This window comes from Talpa occidentalis, unplaced genomic scaffold, assembly GCF_014898055.3.
Source record: "Talpa occidentalis isolate TD23 unplaced genomic scaffold, MPIMG_talOcc4v2.1 talOcc4.6, whole genome shotgun sequence".
NCBI classification, from domain to species: Eukaryota; Metazoa; Chordata; class Mammalia; order Eulipotyphla; family Talpidae; genus Talpa; species Talpa occidentalis.
This window is the reverse complement of record NW_023604972.1, coordinates 84,679,234-84,699,273: the sequence shown is the minus strand read 5'-3', so window position 1 is coordinate 84,699,273 and position 20,040 is coordinate 84,679,234. Positions and strand designations below refer to the sequence as shown.

Below are 20,040 nucleotides of genomic sequence, written 5' to 3'. Positions count from 1 at the left end.
GACAAAGAAGATATAGAACACCTAAACAGACCAAATACAAGCCGTGAAATTTAGGCAGTAATCAAAGCACTCCCCAAACACAAAAGCCCAGGTCCAGATGGCTTCACAAATGAATTCTACCAAACATTCAGCAGTGAATTAGTGCCTATCCTACACAAACTCTTTCAAAAAATTGAAAAAGAAGGAATATTACCAAATATGTTCTACGAAGCCAACATTAGACTAATACCAAACCAAACAAAGACAGCACAAAAAAAGAAAATTACAGGCCAATCTCCCTAATGAACACTGATGCAAAAATCCTCAACAAAGTTCTTGCCAACAGAATCCAACAAAGCATCAAAAGGATAATACACCATGATCAAGTGGGATTCATCCCAGGGGCACAAGGATGGTTCAACATATGAAAATCGATCAGTGTAATTCAACACATCAACAAAAAGAAAAATAAAAACCAAATGATCATATCAGTAGATACTGAGAAAGCATTCAACAAAGTCCAACATCCATTTATGATGAAGGCCCTTGAAATTCTCAGGATAGAAGGAACATACCTTAACATGATAAAAGCCATATACGACGAACCCACCACCAATATTATTCTCAAAGGTGAAAAGCTGAAGACCTTTCCTTTAAGATCAGGAACAAGAAAAGGATGTCCTCTCTCACCACTGCTCTTCAATATAATACTGGAGGTCCTAGCCAGGGCAATAAGACAAGAGAAAGACATACAAGGAATCCAGATAGGGAAAGAAGAAGTAAAACTATCACTATTTGCAGACAATATGATAATATACATAGAAAAACCCTAAAAACTCCACAGAAAACTCAAAATTATCAACCAGTTCAAAACGTAAAGTAGCAGGACACAAAAATCAACATGCAAAAATCAGTAGTTTTCCTATACACAATCAATCTGAAGAAGAAATCAAGAAAATCATCCCTTTTATAATCGAAACAAACAAAAAAAATCAAATACTTGGGAATAAACCTAACAAAAGATGTGAAAGACCCATACAAAGAAAATTACAAAACACTGTTAAAAGAAATAGAAGAAGATACAAAGAAATGGAAAGACATCCTCTGCTCATGGATTGGAGGAATTAACATTATTAAAATGACCATCCTACCAAAAGCAATATACAGATTCAATGATATTCCAATAAAAATCTCAATGACATTCTTCAAAGAAATAGAACAAATACTGATGAAATTCATATGGAACCACAAAAAACCATGAATATCCAAAGTCCTACTGATGAAAACAAAGGAGAAAGGAGGTATCACACTTTCAAATTTCAAGCTATATTACAAAGCCATAATAATTAAAACAGTTTGGTATTGGAACAAAAACAAACACACAGACCAATTGAACCTAACAGAGAACCCACAAATAAAACCACACTTATATGGATGACTGATCTTTGACAAAGGAGCAAAGAATATGCAATGGTATATGGACAGTTTGTTCAATAAATGGTTCTGGGAAAACTGGACCACCATATGCAAAAAAATGAAACTAGACCACTACCTTTCACCATGCACAAAAATCAGCTCAAAATGGATAAAAGAACTGGACATAAATCCTGAAACCATAAAATATATAGAAGAAAATATAGGTAAAACACTATAAGATACATCGCAGTAACATTTAAAGACTAATCACCCAAAGCAAAGAAAGTCAAGGAAAAGATAAACATCTGGGATTATATCAAACTGAAAAGCTTCTGCACAGCAAAAAGAGACATTAACCAAAACAGAGAGACACCCCACTGATTGGGAAAAAAATCTTTGCACTCTAGTCAACTGATAAGTCAAAGAACTCACAGGGCTAAACAAAAACAAAATTAACAATTCAGTCAAGAAATGGGCAGAAGAACTCAAAAGACATTTCTCCAAAGAGGAAATGCAAATGGCCAACAGGCATATGAAAAAATGTTTAACATCCCTTATCATCAGGGAAATGCAAATCAAAACCACACTGAGATACCACAAAACAAGCAACAACAAATGTTGGCAAGTATGTGGTGAAAAAGGAACTCTCCTACATTGCTGGTGGGAGTGCAAAATGGTCCAACAACTATGGAAAGCTGTCTGGAGTTTCCTCAGTTTACTAAAAATGGAGCAACCATACAACCTGGCAATTCCACTACTAGGGATCTACCCAAAGGATACAGGAAATGTTGATCAAAAGAACACCTGTACACCTATGTTTACTGCAGCACTATTTACAACAGGAAAACCTGGAAACAACCCAAATGCCCAAAAATAGAAGACAGGATCAAGAAGATGTGGCATAGGGCCTCCCCGGTGGCGCAGCGGTTGAGCGCTGGGTTGCAAAGCTGCCCGCGGCCTCTGCGGCGCCGGTTCGATCCCCAGCTGCTCCCCGGCCACCGGAGGAGGGTCCCACATGGCGCGCAGACCTCTCCTGCCGCCCGCTGCTCCCCTCAGCAGTGTACTTCGGTCCTTCTGCCTGCTCTGCTCCTGGCTCTGACTCTGGTGAATTCTCTCACCCTCCCGCACTTCTGACTGTACCCAGTGCATGTATAAACAAAAAACAAACAAATAAATAAATAAAACATGCCTCTTTAAAAAAAAAAAAAAGATGTGGCATATATACACAATGGAATATTACTCAGCCATCAAAAAAGATAAACTCATGCCATTCACAGCAACGTGGATGGAGTTGGAAGGAATTATGCTCAGTGAAATAAGCCAGAAGGAAAAAGAAAAATATCGGATGGTTTCACTTATAGCAGGAATATAGGGGAACCAAATAAGACATCAGTGTAAAAAAATAACAACAGTACAAAACACAACAATGCAAAAATGGACAATTATAAATCAGAGACATACTCCAAGGGAGGAGGAAGAAGAAGGATCAGAGGGAGGAAGGGAGGGAGGAGTATAGGGGGCTGTGGTGATGGTGCACGGGTACACTGGTGAAGGAAACTCTATGGGAACTACACTTGAGGGGGTGGACGGAAGCAAATATTGCTTAAAAATGAACAATGATATAAAAAAAATTAATACAAAAAATAAAACTAACAACAAAAAAATAAACTTGAGCTTATCAAAAAAAAAAAAATTCTGTTTTTAATTAGAAACTATGAACTATTTCTCGATTTATTACTATAATAAATCAACCTATTTTATCCTAAGTATTTTGATATTCTAAATAAAAAACATTAATTTTAATGAACTAATTTTTTTTAGAAAGTTTAACAGACTGTCATGGGAAGGGAGAATGACAATAAACATTTATATATACAGTGCAAAGTTATATACTAGGTACTGTTATAAGTGCTTTATATGTATTATTTAATTTTTTTAAGCAATTCTAGGTAGTTCCTTACTGCTCCTATTTTATAGATGAGTAACCTGAGATAAGGGAAGTGTAAGTTACCTGTCCAATTAGCTAAATAGCAAAGCTAGGATTCTGAACAATTTATACTCTCTAAATGTTGTAAGAGGAAGTCACTAAAATTTGTCTTAAAAAGTCCAAGAGAGGTAACATGTATATATTCTGCTAAATTCTTTTGAAATGAATTTACTGAACATTTTATGAATCCATTTTGTGTTAATGTATCTGAAAATAAAACTTTTATGTAAAATTACATAAGCCAATCTCACATGTGAATACTTAAGATATGAAAGAACCCACAGAAAAGATTTCTAAAAGACAGGAAGAATAATTAATTCCCTTGAAGGTAAATAACAGCGCTATAGTAACAGTAGCATATTCTTTGATTTACTTGGCAATGCTTCTTAACCAGTAAGCTGAAAACACACCACAGTGTATTTGGCAGTCAACCTACTGCATGGGAGAGGTTTGTGCCTTGGCAAGTAAATCTCAAGAAATAGCACTGCTCTGTATCTCCAATAATGACCTATACCTGGAAATTGGAGTTGTCCTATCCGCTATAGATTTGTGCTCAGATCTAGTCAGTTCTGTGTCCTCACGGTTTCTCTTAGTTTCAGTAAACTAATTTTCACCTCTAAATCAACAGTGGGTACAAATGGGAAATCACATTGCACCCTCAAAGCAACTGTATGTCAGACTTCTAATTATAAAAAGCAGAGTGGCACAACGAAGCATGAAGTGGCTGCTACTCGATTTCTATTTACTACATCCACAGACATCTCAGACAGAAAAGAACAGGGAGGACAGCCATTTGAGATGTTAACTACGAGAATATAATGATAACCAAACTCCCTTCAATCTGCCATTCAGTACTAGTTATTTTCAGTAATAGTGAATGGCATTCTCAACAACCAATTACTCAAAGGCACCAATCTCTCCAGGTGAATCTCTTCTTCATTAACTAATTACAGGAATATTTGAATCTGAAATAAACTCTTAAAAAGTCTATTTCAGAACTGCCTTTTGAATTCCTTTCTCGGTCTTAATTCCACAGATACATTTCTTGTTTTGTATGTTTTCTGGACCACTAGATAGCTTCCTAACTCAATCAACTTAATTATAGCCGTTTTCTCCTCAAACCCAGTTCCACACCATCACAAGAGTTTACTTATAAAACAGCTAATTTACTCCTTGATTTAAAAATTTCCAAATATCTGCGAAAACACACATAAGCTTAAAGAGCTTCCATAGTATGTAAAGTTAAGGCTGAAACAAAATGGATACATGAGAATGATGTTGTCTAATGCCCATTGATGCTCAGTTATTTAACGTTAAGAGGAAAGCATGGAATGAAACAATAGTATGGTACTAATGACATACGGTACTAATCATATTAATGACATATGGTACTAATCATATTTGAGTCATTTTTGAAAGACTTGACTTAAACTTTTAAAAATAATGACTGAGGGGCCTCCCCGGTGGCACAGCGGTTGAGCGCTGGGTTGCGAAGCTGCCCGTGGCCTCCGCGGTGCCGGTTCAATTCCCGGCTGCTCCCCAACCACCAGAGGAGGGTCCCGCATGGCGAGCAGACCTATCCTGCCGCCCACTGCTCCCCTCAGCAGTGTACTTCGGTCCTTCTGCCTGCTCTGCTCCTTGCTCTGGCTCTAGTGAATTCTCTCACCCTCCTGCGCTTCTGACTGTACCCAGTGCATGTATAAACAAAACAAACAAACAAACAAATAAATAAATAAAACATGCCTCTATTAAAAAAAAAGTGTTAAAAAAATAAAATAAAAATAATGACTGAGGACCTCCCCGGTGGCGCAGCGGTAGAGCGCCGGGTTGCGAAGCTGCCCGCAGCCTCTGCAGCGCCGGTTCGATCTCCGGCTGCTCCACGGCCACCAGAGGAGGGTCCCACATGGCGCGCAGACCTCTCCTGCCGCCCGCTGCTCCCCTCAGCAGTGTACTTCGGTCCTTCTGCCTGCTCTGCTCCCCGCTCTGGCTCTGGTGAATTCTCTCACCCTCCCACGCTTCTGACTGTACCCAGTGCTTGTCTAAATAATAAATATAAATAAATCTAAAAAAAAAAAAATTCTTATTTAAAAAAAAAATAATGACTGAGCTTGTATAAACTTAGCACTTAAAAAAAAAAAAAAACCAAGTATTTAAAAACAGAATTACTGGATAAAATCCACTGATTTTAAGTGACACTGAACTAAACCATAAAGAAAGAATGCCTTTATTCACGCAGGCTGCAGAACTGGGGCACTATGTAAGTTTTACAAAAGCATTTTAAAAAAATTTTAACTCTTTTTAAAAAATGAACATCTACACATAAAATTATAAATTGAACATTAACAGAAGTTATATACCAACTCTTTCCAAACTACAGTAGAGCCATACACAAATGAATTCAAATATGTCAGAAATGAAGTTCAGAAAAATCAAGAGCAAATGTCATGCCAGAAGTCATCTGCGTCAGTGACTGTGAGACATAACATGGACTGGGAAAAATATCTTATATCAAATGCTTACAGTACATTCCTTGTTATTCTGTTAACTACATAGCAAACTACTACTTTCTTATACACACTTACATAATCAACAATTAGTAGACAAGAGCAGAAAATACTAAACAGAGATACACATGAATAAAATACATGCATTAGTTATAGTAAATGTGGCACGATCTAAAAGAGATACACACATAAACATATATAGTGAATATAAGTCCATTAGAAAACACTAGGGAGTTAAGAGAAAGGCAAAAAGCTTATACTACTATTTCAGTTGAGTGTTACTCCTGGCTAAGTCTAAACTTAGAACTCTATTCTCAGGACCAAGGAAAAACTCTTAGAATACAAGATATATTCAGTAATTCAGAGTGTTTTGCTTCACTGTTGAATACCAAATACTTTTAAGGAAAATAAATTCATAAATAGGAGAAAGAAAAATTCATATTTAATTACCTTTTCTAACTTTTTGGCCTCAATGTGTCGCAGTACTTGTTCTCGCCAGTCATGAGGAACTTTACTTCTTCCTGGAGGATCTAATAAAGAATGCTCAGAACCAACCCTTGCATTTGGTCTTTTTGAAGGACTAGTCCTTGAATAATTGAAATCACTAACTGACATAGTTCTTTCTGGTATCTCACTAACAGAGGGTCGAGCACTTTGAGGCCTTGAAGCATTTGGGCCATCTATGCTGTATGTACGTGCAGAAAGAGGTCTCTGTGAACCTGACATCACTGGAGTTCTTCCTACTGAATGCAACTCTCTGTATGATAAATAATCTCCTTCAGGAATTTGGGCCCGCCTAGAGGGACCTGGCTCAACAAGATTTACAGAAGCTGTAGAAGACACACTACTTTGTCGCTGAATTGTACTACGAGTTGCTCCAGGTACAAGTCGATCATTTGGTGATATGGCCCACATTTCCCCATGTCTTCCTGGGCCAAGTCTCTGATGTAAATGGTATCCAGCATTAGCTCTAACATTATTATGATTAGAGAAATTCATATTGGCAGAATGTTTAGCATAAGTGTGATTTTCTGTGCTTTCTGATCTAGGTAGGCGCTGAGGAGGAAAACTGACATGATCTGTTTGAGGATTTTGTTTGGTGTGCCACAAAGTGTCCTTGACTGCCGCACTGCTACTATACTGGATATTATATTGTGGAGGACCATATATTTGAGGTGTAGATTGTGGGCCACTTATGGTGGGACCTCTTGTGATATTTGGCTCTTCAGGATTATGATTTGAATCAAACTTGAAAATTGCTGTTGTACCTGATAGTAAATCAGAAGATGAAGAAGAACCAGTAAATACTTGGAGTGGTTGATCATACAAAAGTGTAGCGGACTTGCTCCTGACTATATTTTTTCCATCAATAGTGGATGTCACTTTAACTGTTGCAGTTGGTTGCTGAGGCCCATCATCACCAAGAATGTCATAGATTTTTAATCCTCCAGACTCCATATTAGTTATACTATGAGATTTCACAACAGATCCCACTGGCCCACTTCTGTGAGGGGAAAGATCTTCAGTGCTTTTGGAAATACCCATATCAACGGAAGAATCAATGTCATGTGGTTCAGTCCTCGTAGGAGACTGTGGTATTTCCACAGAATGTCCATTTACCTTATTTATGCATTCCAGATTAGGATACTTGTTTCCATTTTCCAAATGCTGAGCTTCTCCTTTAGTATTAATGCTTGAAAAGCCCGTTCCAAGCACTACATCCTGTGTCTTTGACCTTTCCATTATCTCTGGTTGAAATGTATCATTAATTACAAGTTTATTAAGATTCATATTAATGTGGTCTAATTTGTGAGAGTCACTAGATGAGGTTGTTGAATCAATTCCTTTCTCAATAAGAACTAATCGCTCTTCAATATTCAAATCATATTCTGGTAACTTAAAATCATTTTTGTCACGAACCTTGAATTTTTCTTCTGTTGAATCATTTAAAATATCTCCATTTTGTAAAAGGCTGTTAAAATTTTCATCTTCTTGCCTAAAATAAAAATACTTTCATCAAAAATACATAAAGCTCAGTTTTCTGAATAGGATTATTGATAACTAATCAGTTAATGTGCAGGTAGGTATACAGTTAAATTAGTTGATAAGACTCACAGCTGAATAGCATTTGTTATCAAATACGTAATAAAAATATTCTATTAGTCAAATAATAGATTATATTAAGTGAAGACAGCAAGACATACTAAAATTTTTATATAAAATTAATTTTCATCAACAGCAATCTACTTTGTCTCCATATAGTTAAATAGTTAAATAAGAAAAAACACGCATATCCTCTTGTACTATTGCATCTTTTCACAAATGTGCTAAAACATGAAATGCTTGAAAGACATGGAAAGAAAGCTAGTAACTTGAATAGATGAGTACTGAACACAAATTCTTACACATAATTTTGAGACCTTTTTTTAACTATGGCAAAAAATATTAGCTAAGCAGTTATTAAATTCAAACATACAGTTAAGGAATTGTAGAGAATAAAGAGCTAAACAAGTATATACAATTCTAAATTAAATATGAAGATCAAAAGAGATACTATGCCTAATTACTCTTCAAAGTAACTACATTGTATTTGGCAAATATTTTGAAATGTGTAATTCCAAAATTATATAAAATATTTTCTTCTTGCAGATATGAAAATATTATCTCTCATCTTGTTGTGCATATATTCATTATGTTTCAATAAATAGTCCTTAATACTGATCATTCCATTAAGATTTCAGACTTACTTTCATAACCAAACTTTTTAAGAGCTCACATATAATGTGTTTTAAACTTCTGCTAAATTCCAAACTGTAGATTTTTTTTTCACAGAATTGAGCCCATAAAGCCTAAACCAAAGACACAACATGACCCCTATAATGACATAACCCAAAAATGATTCTGTATTTTTTTTTTTAATATATTTAAAGAGCAGGTTTATTAGGGAAAGGAATAGAACCGTAAAGGACACTTGCATAGACACAAGCGGACAGAAAGAGCTGACCCAAAAGGAGCAGCTTTAATGAGAGAGGCCTGCATGGTTGCAGGCGGGTGGCCCTGAGGAGAGCTGCCTCCGCTGAGGGGGGTCAGTGAAGAGAAGTCCCTGCATAGTACAGGTTACGGGCAGGCAGGAAGCGGCTGCCCTGCAGATGGAGAGAGTTGGTAAGAAGAAGCACCTGTACAGTCACAGGTGGGCAGAAAGACTGCTCGATTCTGTATTTCTAACTGCAAAAATATACCTTTCAGCTTGAATTACTACAAATAGGCTGTTTATATGTTTTATTTTTAGACATATTAAGGAGACTGTTCAACCTTTTAAAGAGAATCAGAATGTATTTTAAGTCTTTTCTTCCACACTTAAAAGACTAAATTGGAAACGTACAAAAGCTAAATTACTGGTAGCAAAATGGGGAAATCTTTTACTAACTGAACCACTTCTATAATTTGTAAATGAAATCTCTCATTAGTTTTAGTGATATGTATTTGTCATATTGTCTGTTTATTGTATAAATAAATATATTTGTTAATTTGTTCACAAACCTGATTTTGGAATTAATACTGCTATGAGTTTGTTTCACTGGAGAGCAGAGTGAGGTATCTTGACTACTGTCAGTATTAAGAGAAACTGAATCAGACATCCGAGATGGAGAAGAACAGTTGCTGTTATTCTGATTGCTATTGTGTGTGACTTCATCTGATAAAGAATCTGTATCCTTTGTATCTGAAACAAAAAGATTTTAGTTACTGATAAATTCACCAAGGATTTGTATGAAATATTTTCCAATGATGACATTTATATTGTACTGGTTCAGTAATAAGGTAAAAAATTATATGGATCAGTAGATAATCAAAGTACTCCCTGAAAATTTTCTTCCAATATAAAGACTGAAAGATTTTAAAATACAGATACTATTAGTTTTGTTTTTTTTTAAGTTGTAACCAATTTTAGGGTTACCCAGAATTTGATTTCATTTTAATTACTGACAGGGTAGTACTGCAGTGTTTACTAAGTACATCAATTAGTTTTAATGAATAGGTTTTTCCACTTATTTACAATTTAAAAAACCCTTAATGTAAAAACATATAGTAAGGTTTACAGCCCTGTAAAATTATCTGGTGAAGAAATTACATCCAAAGGAATTGTTTTACCCTATTTTGAGTAATGCAGTCAACCAAACAACAAACACTAAACAAAGGAACTTTTATAAGATCAGCTCTTTCTTCATGTTTTCTCAATCATTTCTAAGAATTACATATGAATAGTGAACTACCAATATGTGATACAGTAATTATATCGACATAGACAATATTCATTATATATTTTATATATACATATACCTACACACACATAATCTTTTATAGGCAAGTGGTGAAAATAATATTAAAAAAAAAAATTTTTTTTTTAGTACAATAGCTGGGGTACAGGCCAGATGCGCCGGAAGGTGAGAGGATTCACCAGAGACAGAGCAGGCAGCAGAACAGGCAGACAGACCAAATGCACTGCTGAGGGGAGCAGCGGACACGACAGGAGAGGTCTGCTGTGCCATGTGGGAATCTCCCTGGCCGGCCAGGAATCGAACCCACACTGTAGAGGCTGCAAACAGCTTCACAGCGTGGCGCTTAACCTGCTGAACCACCAGGGAGGCCGTGTAAATATTTTTTAAAGGAGTGATTATAGACTATAACTTATTATCTTTACAGCCCTAAAAACTTTTTAACTAATTCAAATCTAGCCAAATGATAGAAATGGCGTGTACAAACTCTGACATAAGAGATTTTATGAATTTATATTTTCCTGCTTTAAAGATCTTAGAAGCACAGTTCACATGGTGTGGGGTGGTGTTTACAGGTGAAAATAGTAGCACATGGAACTTTTAAACTTCAAAATATTCAGGTCTTGAATTTTTAATTTTTAAAACACTGTTAAATTTGATTGCATTTCAGTTCTTTCCTATATATATATTCCTCTTCCACCTTCTTATTGTGGGATAATTGTGACAACACCTGTGTATTGGGTAACAATACATGTAAAATATTTCACACAGTAAGCACTCAACAAATTATCACTATCATTTATTATTATGTAACCCGGGCTTTCCAAGGGTTGTACTAATACTGTGGTAAGGATACTATGATTTCATTAATGTCATAAAGGCAAAGGCTGGATAAACATTTGGTGGAGATAATGTAGAGATAATCAGGTACTGGTGGGGAGGACAAAAGGAGGTTTTATTTCTTCAAGTTTTATTTCTAAGCACTGATATTTTACATAATGTTCTGGGAAAGACAGTAGAGTCACAAACATCTACTATATCAGATCTCTGTTAGAACTGAGTACCATGAAAAATTCAGTTCATCTGATACTCTCAAAATCCTCCAGTAGCCTCACTATGTGAAATTTAACATATACATATGAATAAAGTTATATAGCTCAAGGATCACATAGCAAGTAAGTGGTGGAAATGCAAATAACCTTGGCCTGTCTGCCTATAAAGTGCATGTCTTCCTAAGTACACCTGCATGAAGGAAAAGAACTACCAAGATTTTTCTTTAAAAACAAGAACAATAAGTAACTGAACTTTTAGAAAGGCATGTTTTAAAATTGTTTCTAGAAAATTTTTCAAATGACACAATGGTACTTAATGAAATTTATTCCAAAAAAAATTTAATTTTTAATCAGCTCATTTTTATTCTTAGTGCTTTCCTGTAACAGCTAACCTTTTTTGTTATTACTAAGTGCTACCACTTTTGGCTGGTTAATAGAAGTTCCAATTAGTGGAGGTCGCATTTCCGCCATTTTCATTTCTTCATCAGAAGAAAGTTCTTCAGATTCCTAATTTAAAGGAAAAAAGATGGAAAATATTTATAGTAATGCATTTTGGCTTCCTTAAATTAATAAACATTAAGCCACAACTTCAGAAGAAAAGAACATTTAGAACATATATGAAAGCATTTTGTGGTAATAGTGACTAAAACATGATTTAAGTTTATCAAGATAAGAAAATAAAACTATGGCAAGTACTAGCAATATATCAAAGTGCCTGTATAATTTTCTGTGATGGGCCTTAATTCAAATGTATTAATGATACCATGTGCCTGGTACTATTCCAAATGCCATAGAAATACAACAAAAATAAATAAAATACAATCACTGCCATCAGAAAACTCAGCTGATAAAGGTGCTCCAGTCGCTTCCTAATACTCAAATTTATTTCCTTAAGGATCAGAGTTTAAGGAACAGAGATTTGAGGTGTTCTTCCATTAATACGAATTAACAGCAATTTATTCCCAATCTCAAGACAGAATTTTTTATACTCCATGAATTTGTAATACTTGACAAGTGTCCCAGATTACTCATCACTAATGATATCATAGAGCAAGAAGAAAACAATAAAAGACTTGATGGTCAACAAATACTACCAGAAAAAATTTAACACTATAAATACCAAATACAAAATCAGATCTTTTGCAATTAAATTATCCCTAGTTAATATAATAAAAATAAACAATATAATAGAAATAAATAAAAGGTTTTTAAATGATGTTCTGTCAAGAGTACTAAGATGTTTAGGTACTCAAAGTGCCACAATAAAGATGTGGTCTGGGGTCAGCCAACTATTTCAGTAAAAGACCAGACGGTAAGTATTTTAGGCTTTGCAGGCCATAGGCACAAAAGTTGTTGTGCACAAAAGTAGCCACACACAAGGTGTAAACAAATAACCATGGCTGTGTGCTAATAAAACTGAATTTCATCTAATTTTTCACTTGTCATCAAATAATAATCTTTTGATTTTTATTCAACCATTTAATAGTATAAAAGCTATTCTTAGCTTGAAAGCCAAAAAAAAGGCATTGGGTTTGATTTGGGCCATAGGCCATAGCTTGTCAATCCCTGCTCAAAACTATACTATGAATAGGGCCTCCTTTGTGGTGCAGCGGTTGAGCGCTGGGTTGGGAAGCTGCCCGCGGCCTCTGCAGTGCCAGTTCAATCCCTGGCTGCTCCCCGGCCACCAGAGGAGGGTCCCACATGGCGTACAGACCTCTCCTGCCGCCCGCTGCTCCCCTCAGCAGTGTACTTCAGTCCTTCTGCCTGCTCTGCTCCCTGCTCTGGCTCTGGTGAATTATCTCACCCTCCCGCGCTTCTGACTGTACCCAGTGCTTGTATAAATAAATAAATCTTTAAAACAAACAAACAAACAAAAAAAAACTATACTATGAAGATTACCAACTAATACAACAAGAAAATAATGTAAATTTGGTTACAAATTAGGCTTGAAGGGTCACAGGTAGATGACATTTCGAGAAGGGGAAAGCATGGAAATAAAAGGCATGGCCAAATCAGCTCCATGCAACTATAGCTCAAAATTAAGTGGCAGGAGAGAGAAAAAGAAGACTGGATTGCATATGCAAGGTCATGCTGGGTATGGACTCAAGTATGGGTTGGTCCTTATTGGAAATTGCTAATCAGGAAATGGTAAATTAGACTATCTTTTCAAATGTTAACTGGTATTAAGAATGCATGGAAAGAGAAAGACACTGGCAGAAAGGAATGTAGCTATCACCACAGTCCTAAAGAAAAACAGATTACATCCGTCCTCAGGTAATGGTGATGATACCTGGTAAAGAGATAGAATGTTACAGAAATTTTGTAATTAACAAGACTTGTAATTCATTTAAAGTACATTCAAAAGTCATGAGCTTTTTCTGTAGTAAATACTAGCTCACATTAAGATGGATGATGTGCTGTGAGTACATTTGAATTTTTATGAATAAAGATGCTATTATAAACTCACAAGATCACTATTTTTATACCAGTACTCTTTAACTGAACCTTCTGTAATGATGTAAATACTCTACATGTGTAGTTCAACATGATAGCCATTAGTCAGATGTGTTTGAAATGTGGCCTGCAGTGTAAGAAGCTAAATTTTTATATTTATTTATTTTAAAGATTTATTTATTTTATACAAGAACTGGGGTACAGGCCAGATGCGCGGGAGGGTGAAAGGATTCACCAGAGACAGAGCAGAGAACAGAACAGGCAAACTGATGAAATACACTGCTGAGGGGAGCAGCAGAAGTGACAGGAGAGGTCTGCAGCCATGTGGGACCTCGCCGGCTGGCCGGGATCAAACCAGCGCTACAGAGGCTGCAGACAGCTTCACAGCTCAGAGCTCAACCACCTGCGCCACCAGGGGAGGCCCTTTATATTTATTTAATTCAATTTAGTTATTTGTAGCTAGTAGATTACCATAGTGGACAATAAATCCAACTAAATCAGATACATTTCCCAGTTCATTTTTAAAAGTTACAACTTTACCATTTTACATGACCTCCCACAGTGTATGAGAGGAATATAAAATAGTACAATCACTCTGTAAAATAGCTGGCAACTCCTGAAACGTAAACACAGAGCTGTCATAAAACCCAGCAATTTTACTACTAGGTACATACTGAAGGAAAAAGAAAATATATAGCCACACAAAAACTTTTAAACAAGTATTTACAGTAGTGTTCTTCATTACAGTCAAAATGAAAAAATAGCCCAAATATCAGTTACAGATAATCACAATGGAGTATCACTCAGGCATAAAAATGAAGTACTGATAGATGCTAAAACATCTTGACATTATGCAAAGTCAGACCAGTCACAAAAGAGTACATACTGTATGGTATTACATTTATATGAAATTCCAAGACTAACTGAATCTAAAATAGAGGCAAGACAAAGCAGATTTCTAATTGTCTAGGGTTCAGCGGGCTGGGAGGTTACGTGGTAATGAAAATATTTGGAAAGTGACTGGTAAAGGCTACACAATTCTACCTATACTAAAAGTCACTAAAGTGCACTTTATATAAACAGGTGGTTTGTATAGTGTTATATCTCAAAGCTATTTCTATAAAAAATACATAAAATTTGTAACTTTTTTCTAAAGATTTATTTTTATGCATACAAGAACTGGGATGTAGGCCAGAGGTGCGGGGATTGAGAGGATTCACCAGTGACAGTGGGGAGCAGAATAGGCAAGAAAGGAAAGGTCTACTGGGCCATGTGGGTTAGCTCCCTGGCCAGGGATCAAACTCACGCTATAGTGGCTGGAGATAGCTTGGCAATGCTGAGACTTAAACCCCTGCACCACCAGGGAGGCCCAGTTACAAATTTTATTGACCCCATAGAAGACACCTATCTAAAAAAGTCTTGGACATTCAGGATAAAAAATATTTCACAGGGCCTCCCCAGTGGCGCAGCAGTTGAGTGCTGGGTTGCGAAGCTGCCCGCAGCTTCTGTAGCACCGGTTCGATCCCTGGCTGCTCCCCGGTCACCACAGGAGTATCCCACATGGTACACAGACCTCTCCTGCTGCCCGCTGCTCCCCTCAGCAGTGTACTTCGGTCCTTCTGCCTGCTCTGCTCCCTGCTCTGGCTCTGGTGAATTCTCTCACCCTCCCGCGCTTCTGACTGTACCCAATGCATGTACAAATAAATAAATCTTAAAAAAAAAAAAAAAAACTAATCTATTAAAAAAAAATATTTCACAATCAATGATAAATGCTTAAATAAATCAAATAAAGTACATCTATGGAAACTATTGATTTTAAGTTACAGAATAAAAGCAATTGCTATTGTGAATTTTGCAGAATCAAAATAGAATCATCACAAACTCATTTACACGACAAATATTTGTACAATCATTATAAAAATTTTCAATTTAAAGTGGTATTATAGTGAATATGCAATTTCTCAATAGTGAAACCATTAACATAGTTTCTGCTCTCAAGATCAAGTTTTTCCTACCTTGGGTTACTTTGTCATTTTGACTATAATGAGTAACACTGCTATAAATAGGTAATCTTGGCGCACAGAATTTATCTGAGTCTGCTGCTGTGAAAGAGATGCTGAAGGAACAAGAAAACAAGGAAGGCCTCATTGCCACCATTTGCGCAGGTTTGACAGTTCCGCTGGCTCATGAAATGGGTTTTGGAAGCAAAGTGACAACACACCCACTTGCCTAAGACCAAATGCTACCTTTCGGTAGCAAGAAAGAAATATTTAATTCTTATAAGTTGTTATGATTATTCCAGAATAACCATAAATTCATACCTCAAACACATCATCATGATTAACAATATGTTTCAAGTTTTCAGAGGCTTTCATATTTGAAGACACTGGTAGATTCCCAGGACTAATCTCAGTTTCAGGTTCACTGGTCTTCTGTATGGAGTTTCCTATCATATACTTTTCTCTTTCATCAGTTTCGCTTCTTACTGGAGTAGTATTTTCTGAAGTCTAAGTAAATGGAAAAAAAGAAAGAGAGAGAGAATTCATATTCCTTAAGCTTTAAATTTATTCTTGTATTAAAAAAGTGAAAAAATTTAAAGTAATTTAATATATCTTCCCATTTTGTATCAATCAAGGAAACAAACATGGAAATCTGTAGCACCTAAGATTAACTGAAAATGGATTAAGACCCACAACCATAAAATACATAGAAGAAAACATAGGCAAAACACCACGTTGGCTTCAGTGATGTATTTGTGGATAAGTCTCTAACAGCAAAAGAAACAAGAAAATATACAAATAACAAATAAACAAAAAAATAACAAATAAACAAAAAAATACAAATGGGGCTATATCAAACTAAAAAGTTTCTGCAGAGCAAAAGAAACCATCAGCAAGACAAAGAGATATCCTAATAAATAGGAGAAAATACCTGCACATCATAACAAGGCGGTAATATCCAAGATCTATAGAGAACAAGTAACCCAACTGAAAAATGGGGAGAAAAGCTGAACAAATACTCCACAGAAAACATGCAGATGGCCAACAGGCACATGAAAAATTGTTCATCATCACTTATCATCAGGGAAATGCAAATAAAACCACAGTGAGATACCATCTCTCACCTGTGAGAATGGGTCATATCAAAAACACCAGAAACAACATATGTTGTCAAAGTGGAGGAAAAGAACTCTTGTACACTTGGTGGGAATGTAGACTAGTCGAGCCCCTATGGAAAACAATCTGGAAGTTTTGAAATATTAAAAATAGAGGTACCATACAAATCTACCTGAAGAATACAAAAACACTAATTTGAAGGGATATATGTACTCCTATGTTCATTGTAGCACTATGTGCAAGAGCCAAGTTATGGAAACAACCTACTTACCACCCAAGGAAGGACAGATGAATGGATTAGAAACATGTGGTATATATGCACAACACAATACTCAGCAATAAAAAAAGTTCTTCCCTTTTGTGATAACATGGATGGGGTAGAAGGCTAAGCAACATAAGTCAGAGGAGAAATGCAAATACCAGATGGTTTCACTCATGTATGGAATAAAGAGAAACAAAACAAAGGATCAGACAGAACCAAACCAATAATGAACCCTAGAAATCAGACTGGAGAATTGAAATTACCAGAGGAGGAGGGGCAGAATGGAGAACAAAGTGTAGAGGGGGCACAACGGATTATGACAGAGGACTAGAATGCCTTCGTGTGGTAACATAGTTCTGAAGAGGCATGATCCTACACCAGTATCATACAGAGTATTGTAAACCATTGTGACCCCCAAAAAACAAACAACAAAAAAACCAAACCTATAGCACTAACAGTTAAAATGTTCATTTTGGGAAAAGACTATCCCCAAAGGTCCATGAAACACATTAAACATTACAATTTAGTTGAAGCTACATTTTAGAAGTTATAAGGCTGGTGTGGATGTAAGTCACTTAGCTCAGCATGCACAAACTCAGGATGGTCAGATTGTTTTCTGTTCATTGTGGAATATATAGTAACTCCAGCAACATAGTAAAACTTATTTCTGTGATACAAACCCACAATTTAGGGATATGTGTAAGTATCTGAAACATTCCAAGTAAATTCCAATTTGCTGTCTGTCACAGCAAGTACATTTAAAAACAGAACTGGGTAGAGTGGATCAATATTACTAGGGGAGAAAAGAATATTTCCATGATGCATTTCTGACATTCATTATATTATTTTTGTTCAAGCAAATAATTTTTTAAGGTTATGCTGACAATCTCTTGCCCACCTGGACTGTCTGTAATCACACTGAAGTGATGATAATAACAATTAGGGAATTCACTGACTGTTATAACTTTTAGGTCATGTGGTTGAGAACAAGACTCTAAATAAAGGAGCATATTTTAGGAGTACACAAAAAGTCACTGTTATCAATTAAAAATTTTAAAAGAAATAAAAAGGATTTTGTTCAATTTTTCTGAACTTAGTTTTCTAACCTTCACATCCACATCATTATTCACAACTTGCTGATCTTCATGTAGTTTCAAATCTTTGCCAGAATCATCATTAATCTCTTCATCTTTTAATCTATGTACAATGGTTTGAACAGTTTTCACCATATTCTTAAGCTCATCTGGGTATGGTGTTGGATATCTCTTTAAATTTCCCTCCTAGAAAAATAAAGTAAAAAAAAATGGATAAATATTTCTAACAGCAATCTGAAACAAAATCTAATCAACAATCCATTTTAATTACATTAATATTTGGCTTAGAGGAGTAACTGTTAAGAAATATGATAGGTTTCAGAAAGCATTTTAGACTCCTAAAAGTATGGTTTTATTCAACAGGTAAGGACTTCCTAGTCACAGACTTCACAGTTTTAAAAGTCGCTTTAGGGTCTCCCTGGTGGCTCAAGGAGTTAAGACGTGACCTATGAAGCGGTCCGCGGCCTCCGAAGCACAAGTCTGATTCCCCGGCCGGCCACGGAGCAACACACATGGCACAGCAGACCTCTCCCAGCTCACCCACTGATCCCCTTAGCAGTGTACTTTGGTCAGTTTGCCTGTTCTGCTTCCCACTCTGTCTCTGGTGAATCCTCTCACCCCCCCACACCTCTGGCCTGTATCCCAGCTCTTGTATGCATAAATAAATAAATTCTTAAAAAATAAAAATAAAAGCTGCTTTAGCAAAATTAAATAAATTCCACTAGCTGTTGCAAAAGCTGTCACTTGGCTTTGAGACAAATGTGTGTTTTCTAGTTAAGTATTAGATTCAGACACATACAAAATTTTTTATATGCGTTATCTGATCTGTCATGAACTAAACTCTTCCAAGGTCACTTTTTGTTTTATAGAATTCAGCTAACTTATATAAAAAGGAAATAATTACATCCATAAGTAACTTGGAAATATGTGTTCGCTACTTCTATCACTATATACATTTTCAATACCATAAAAACCAAAATGTTCATGAAAGAGTTCTTTATCCTTAGAGTATATAAATAAATCATTAGAAGAAAGGGAGGAAAGTCTTTTTTTCTGTTATATTTATTATGAAATCTGGCTTTTATCCAAAATATTTATATTGCTCTCAAGTTGTTTCATATGTGATAAGTGTTGGGTAAAGAAAATAAATCTTGAGGAAAAAAATTAAAACTAATACATCTTTGTATCCCCCAAACAACAAAGAATAGGCATAAAGTACCGAAGAAGTATTAGACCTTTTTAAAATCTGAAGGAAGAAAGGACAGTCTTACCCTGGGAGGTGCCTCCCTTTCATCTTTATCTTCATCACATTCAAATGCCACTTGAGCCCGCTGTTTCCTTTGTTCCTCCCACAATGAAGGATTAAAACTTTCATTATCTGAAATGAACATAACTAGAAAAAAACAAAAACAAAAAATTAATTTTTACTATAATTATGAAAAACTATTACTTGCTCATATTTTCTTTAGCAGTTACGTTTAAGACAAGTATGGCAAGTGACAGCAGCTATAAATTCTACACAAACAACTAGGCTCTGATTCTAACATTTCTTTACAATATCAACCACATCTTTTCTCCCCTAAGTTGGTTTGTCTTGTTTTGTTACTAAAAGGGTTGCTGGGCTGCTGAGGAGAATCCGCCAAATAACAGCAATATACATAAGTGACTTTGTGTAATTCCTTGCAAAACTACATAGTAATAAGTACTTTCATTTGAGTTATATTATTAATCTTCCTAAATTCCAATAATGTTCATTATGTCCTGGGAGGGAGCAGGAGTTTAAAATGGGTAGAGTGAAATATACGGGCAAAAAGGATCATCCTAACGGCATGTAATTACATCTTTGCATTAAACATTATATATAATATGGCTTTATGGAGTAAATACAAACTCTCATTGGGT

The 20,040-nt window shown here is 35.8% G+C and overlaps 1 protein-coding gene across 4 annotated transcripts in view; it reads right to left on the bottom strand.

Annotated features, from left to right (window-relative positions):
* The window catches only part of ERBIN (erbb2 interacting protein), a 111,285-nt gene that overhangs the window by 15,874 nt on the left and 75,371 nt on the right, over positions 1-20,040 (bottom strand). For all 4 annotated transcript variants that reach the window (XM_037530183.2, XM_037530180.2, XM_054688470.1 and 1 more), the window contains exons 16-21: positions 19,410-19,531; positions 18,151-18,324; positions 15,988-16,173; positions 11,605-11,719; positions 9,427-9,607; positions 6,337-7,882 (exon numbers count right to left, since the gene is read on the bottom strand). In XM_037530183.2, the coding sequence (XP_037386080.1) occupies positions 6,337-7,882; positions 9,427-9,607; positions 11,605-11,719; positions 15,988-16,173; positions 18,151-18,324; positions 19,410-19,531 (2,324 nt within the window). The remainder of the gene's footprint in view (positions 1-6,336; positions 7,883-9,426; positions 9,608-11,604; positions 11,720-15,987; positions 16,174-18,150; positions 18,325-19,409; positions 19,532-20,040) is intronic.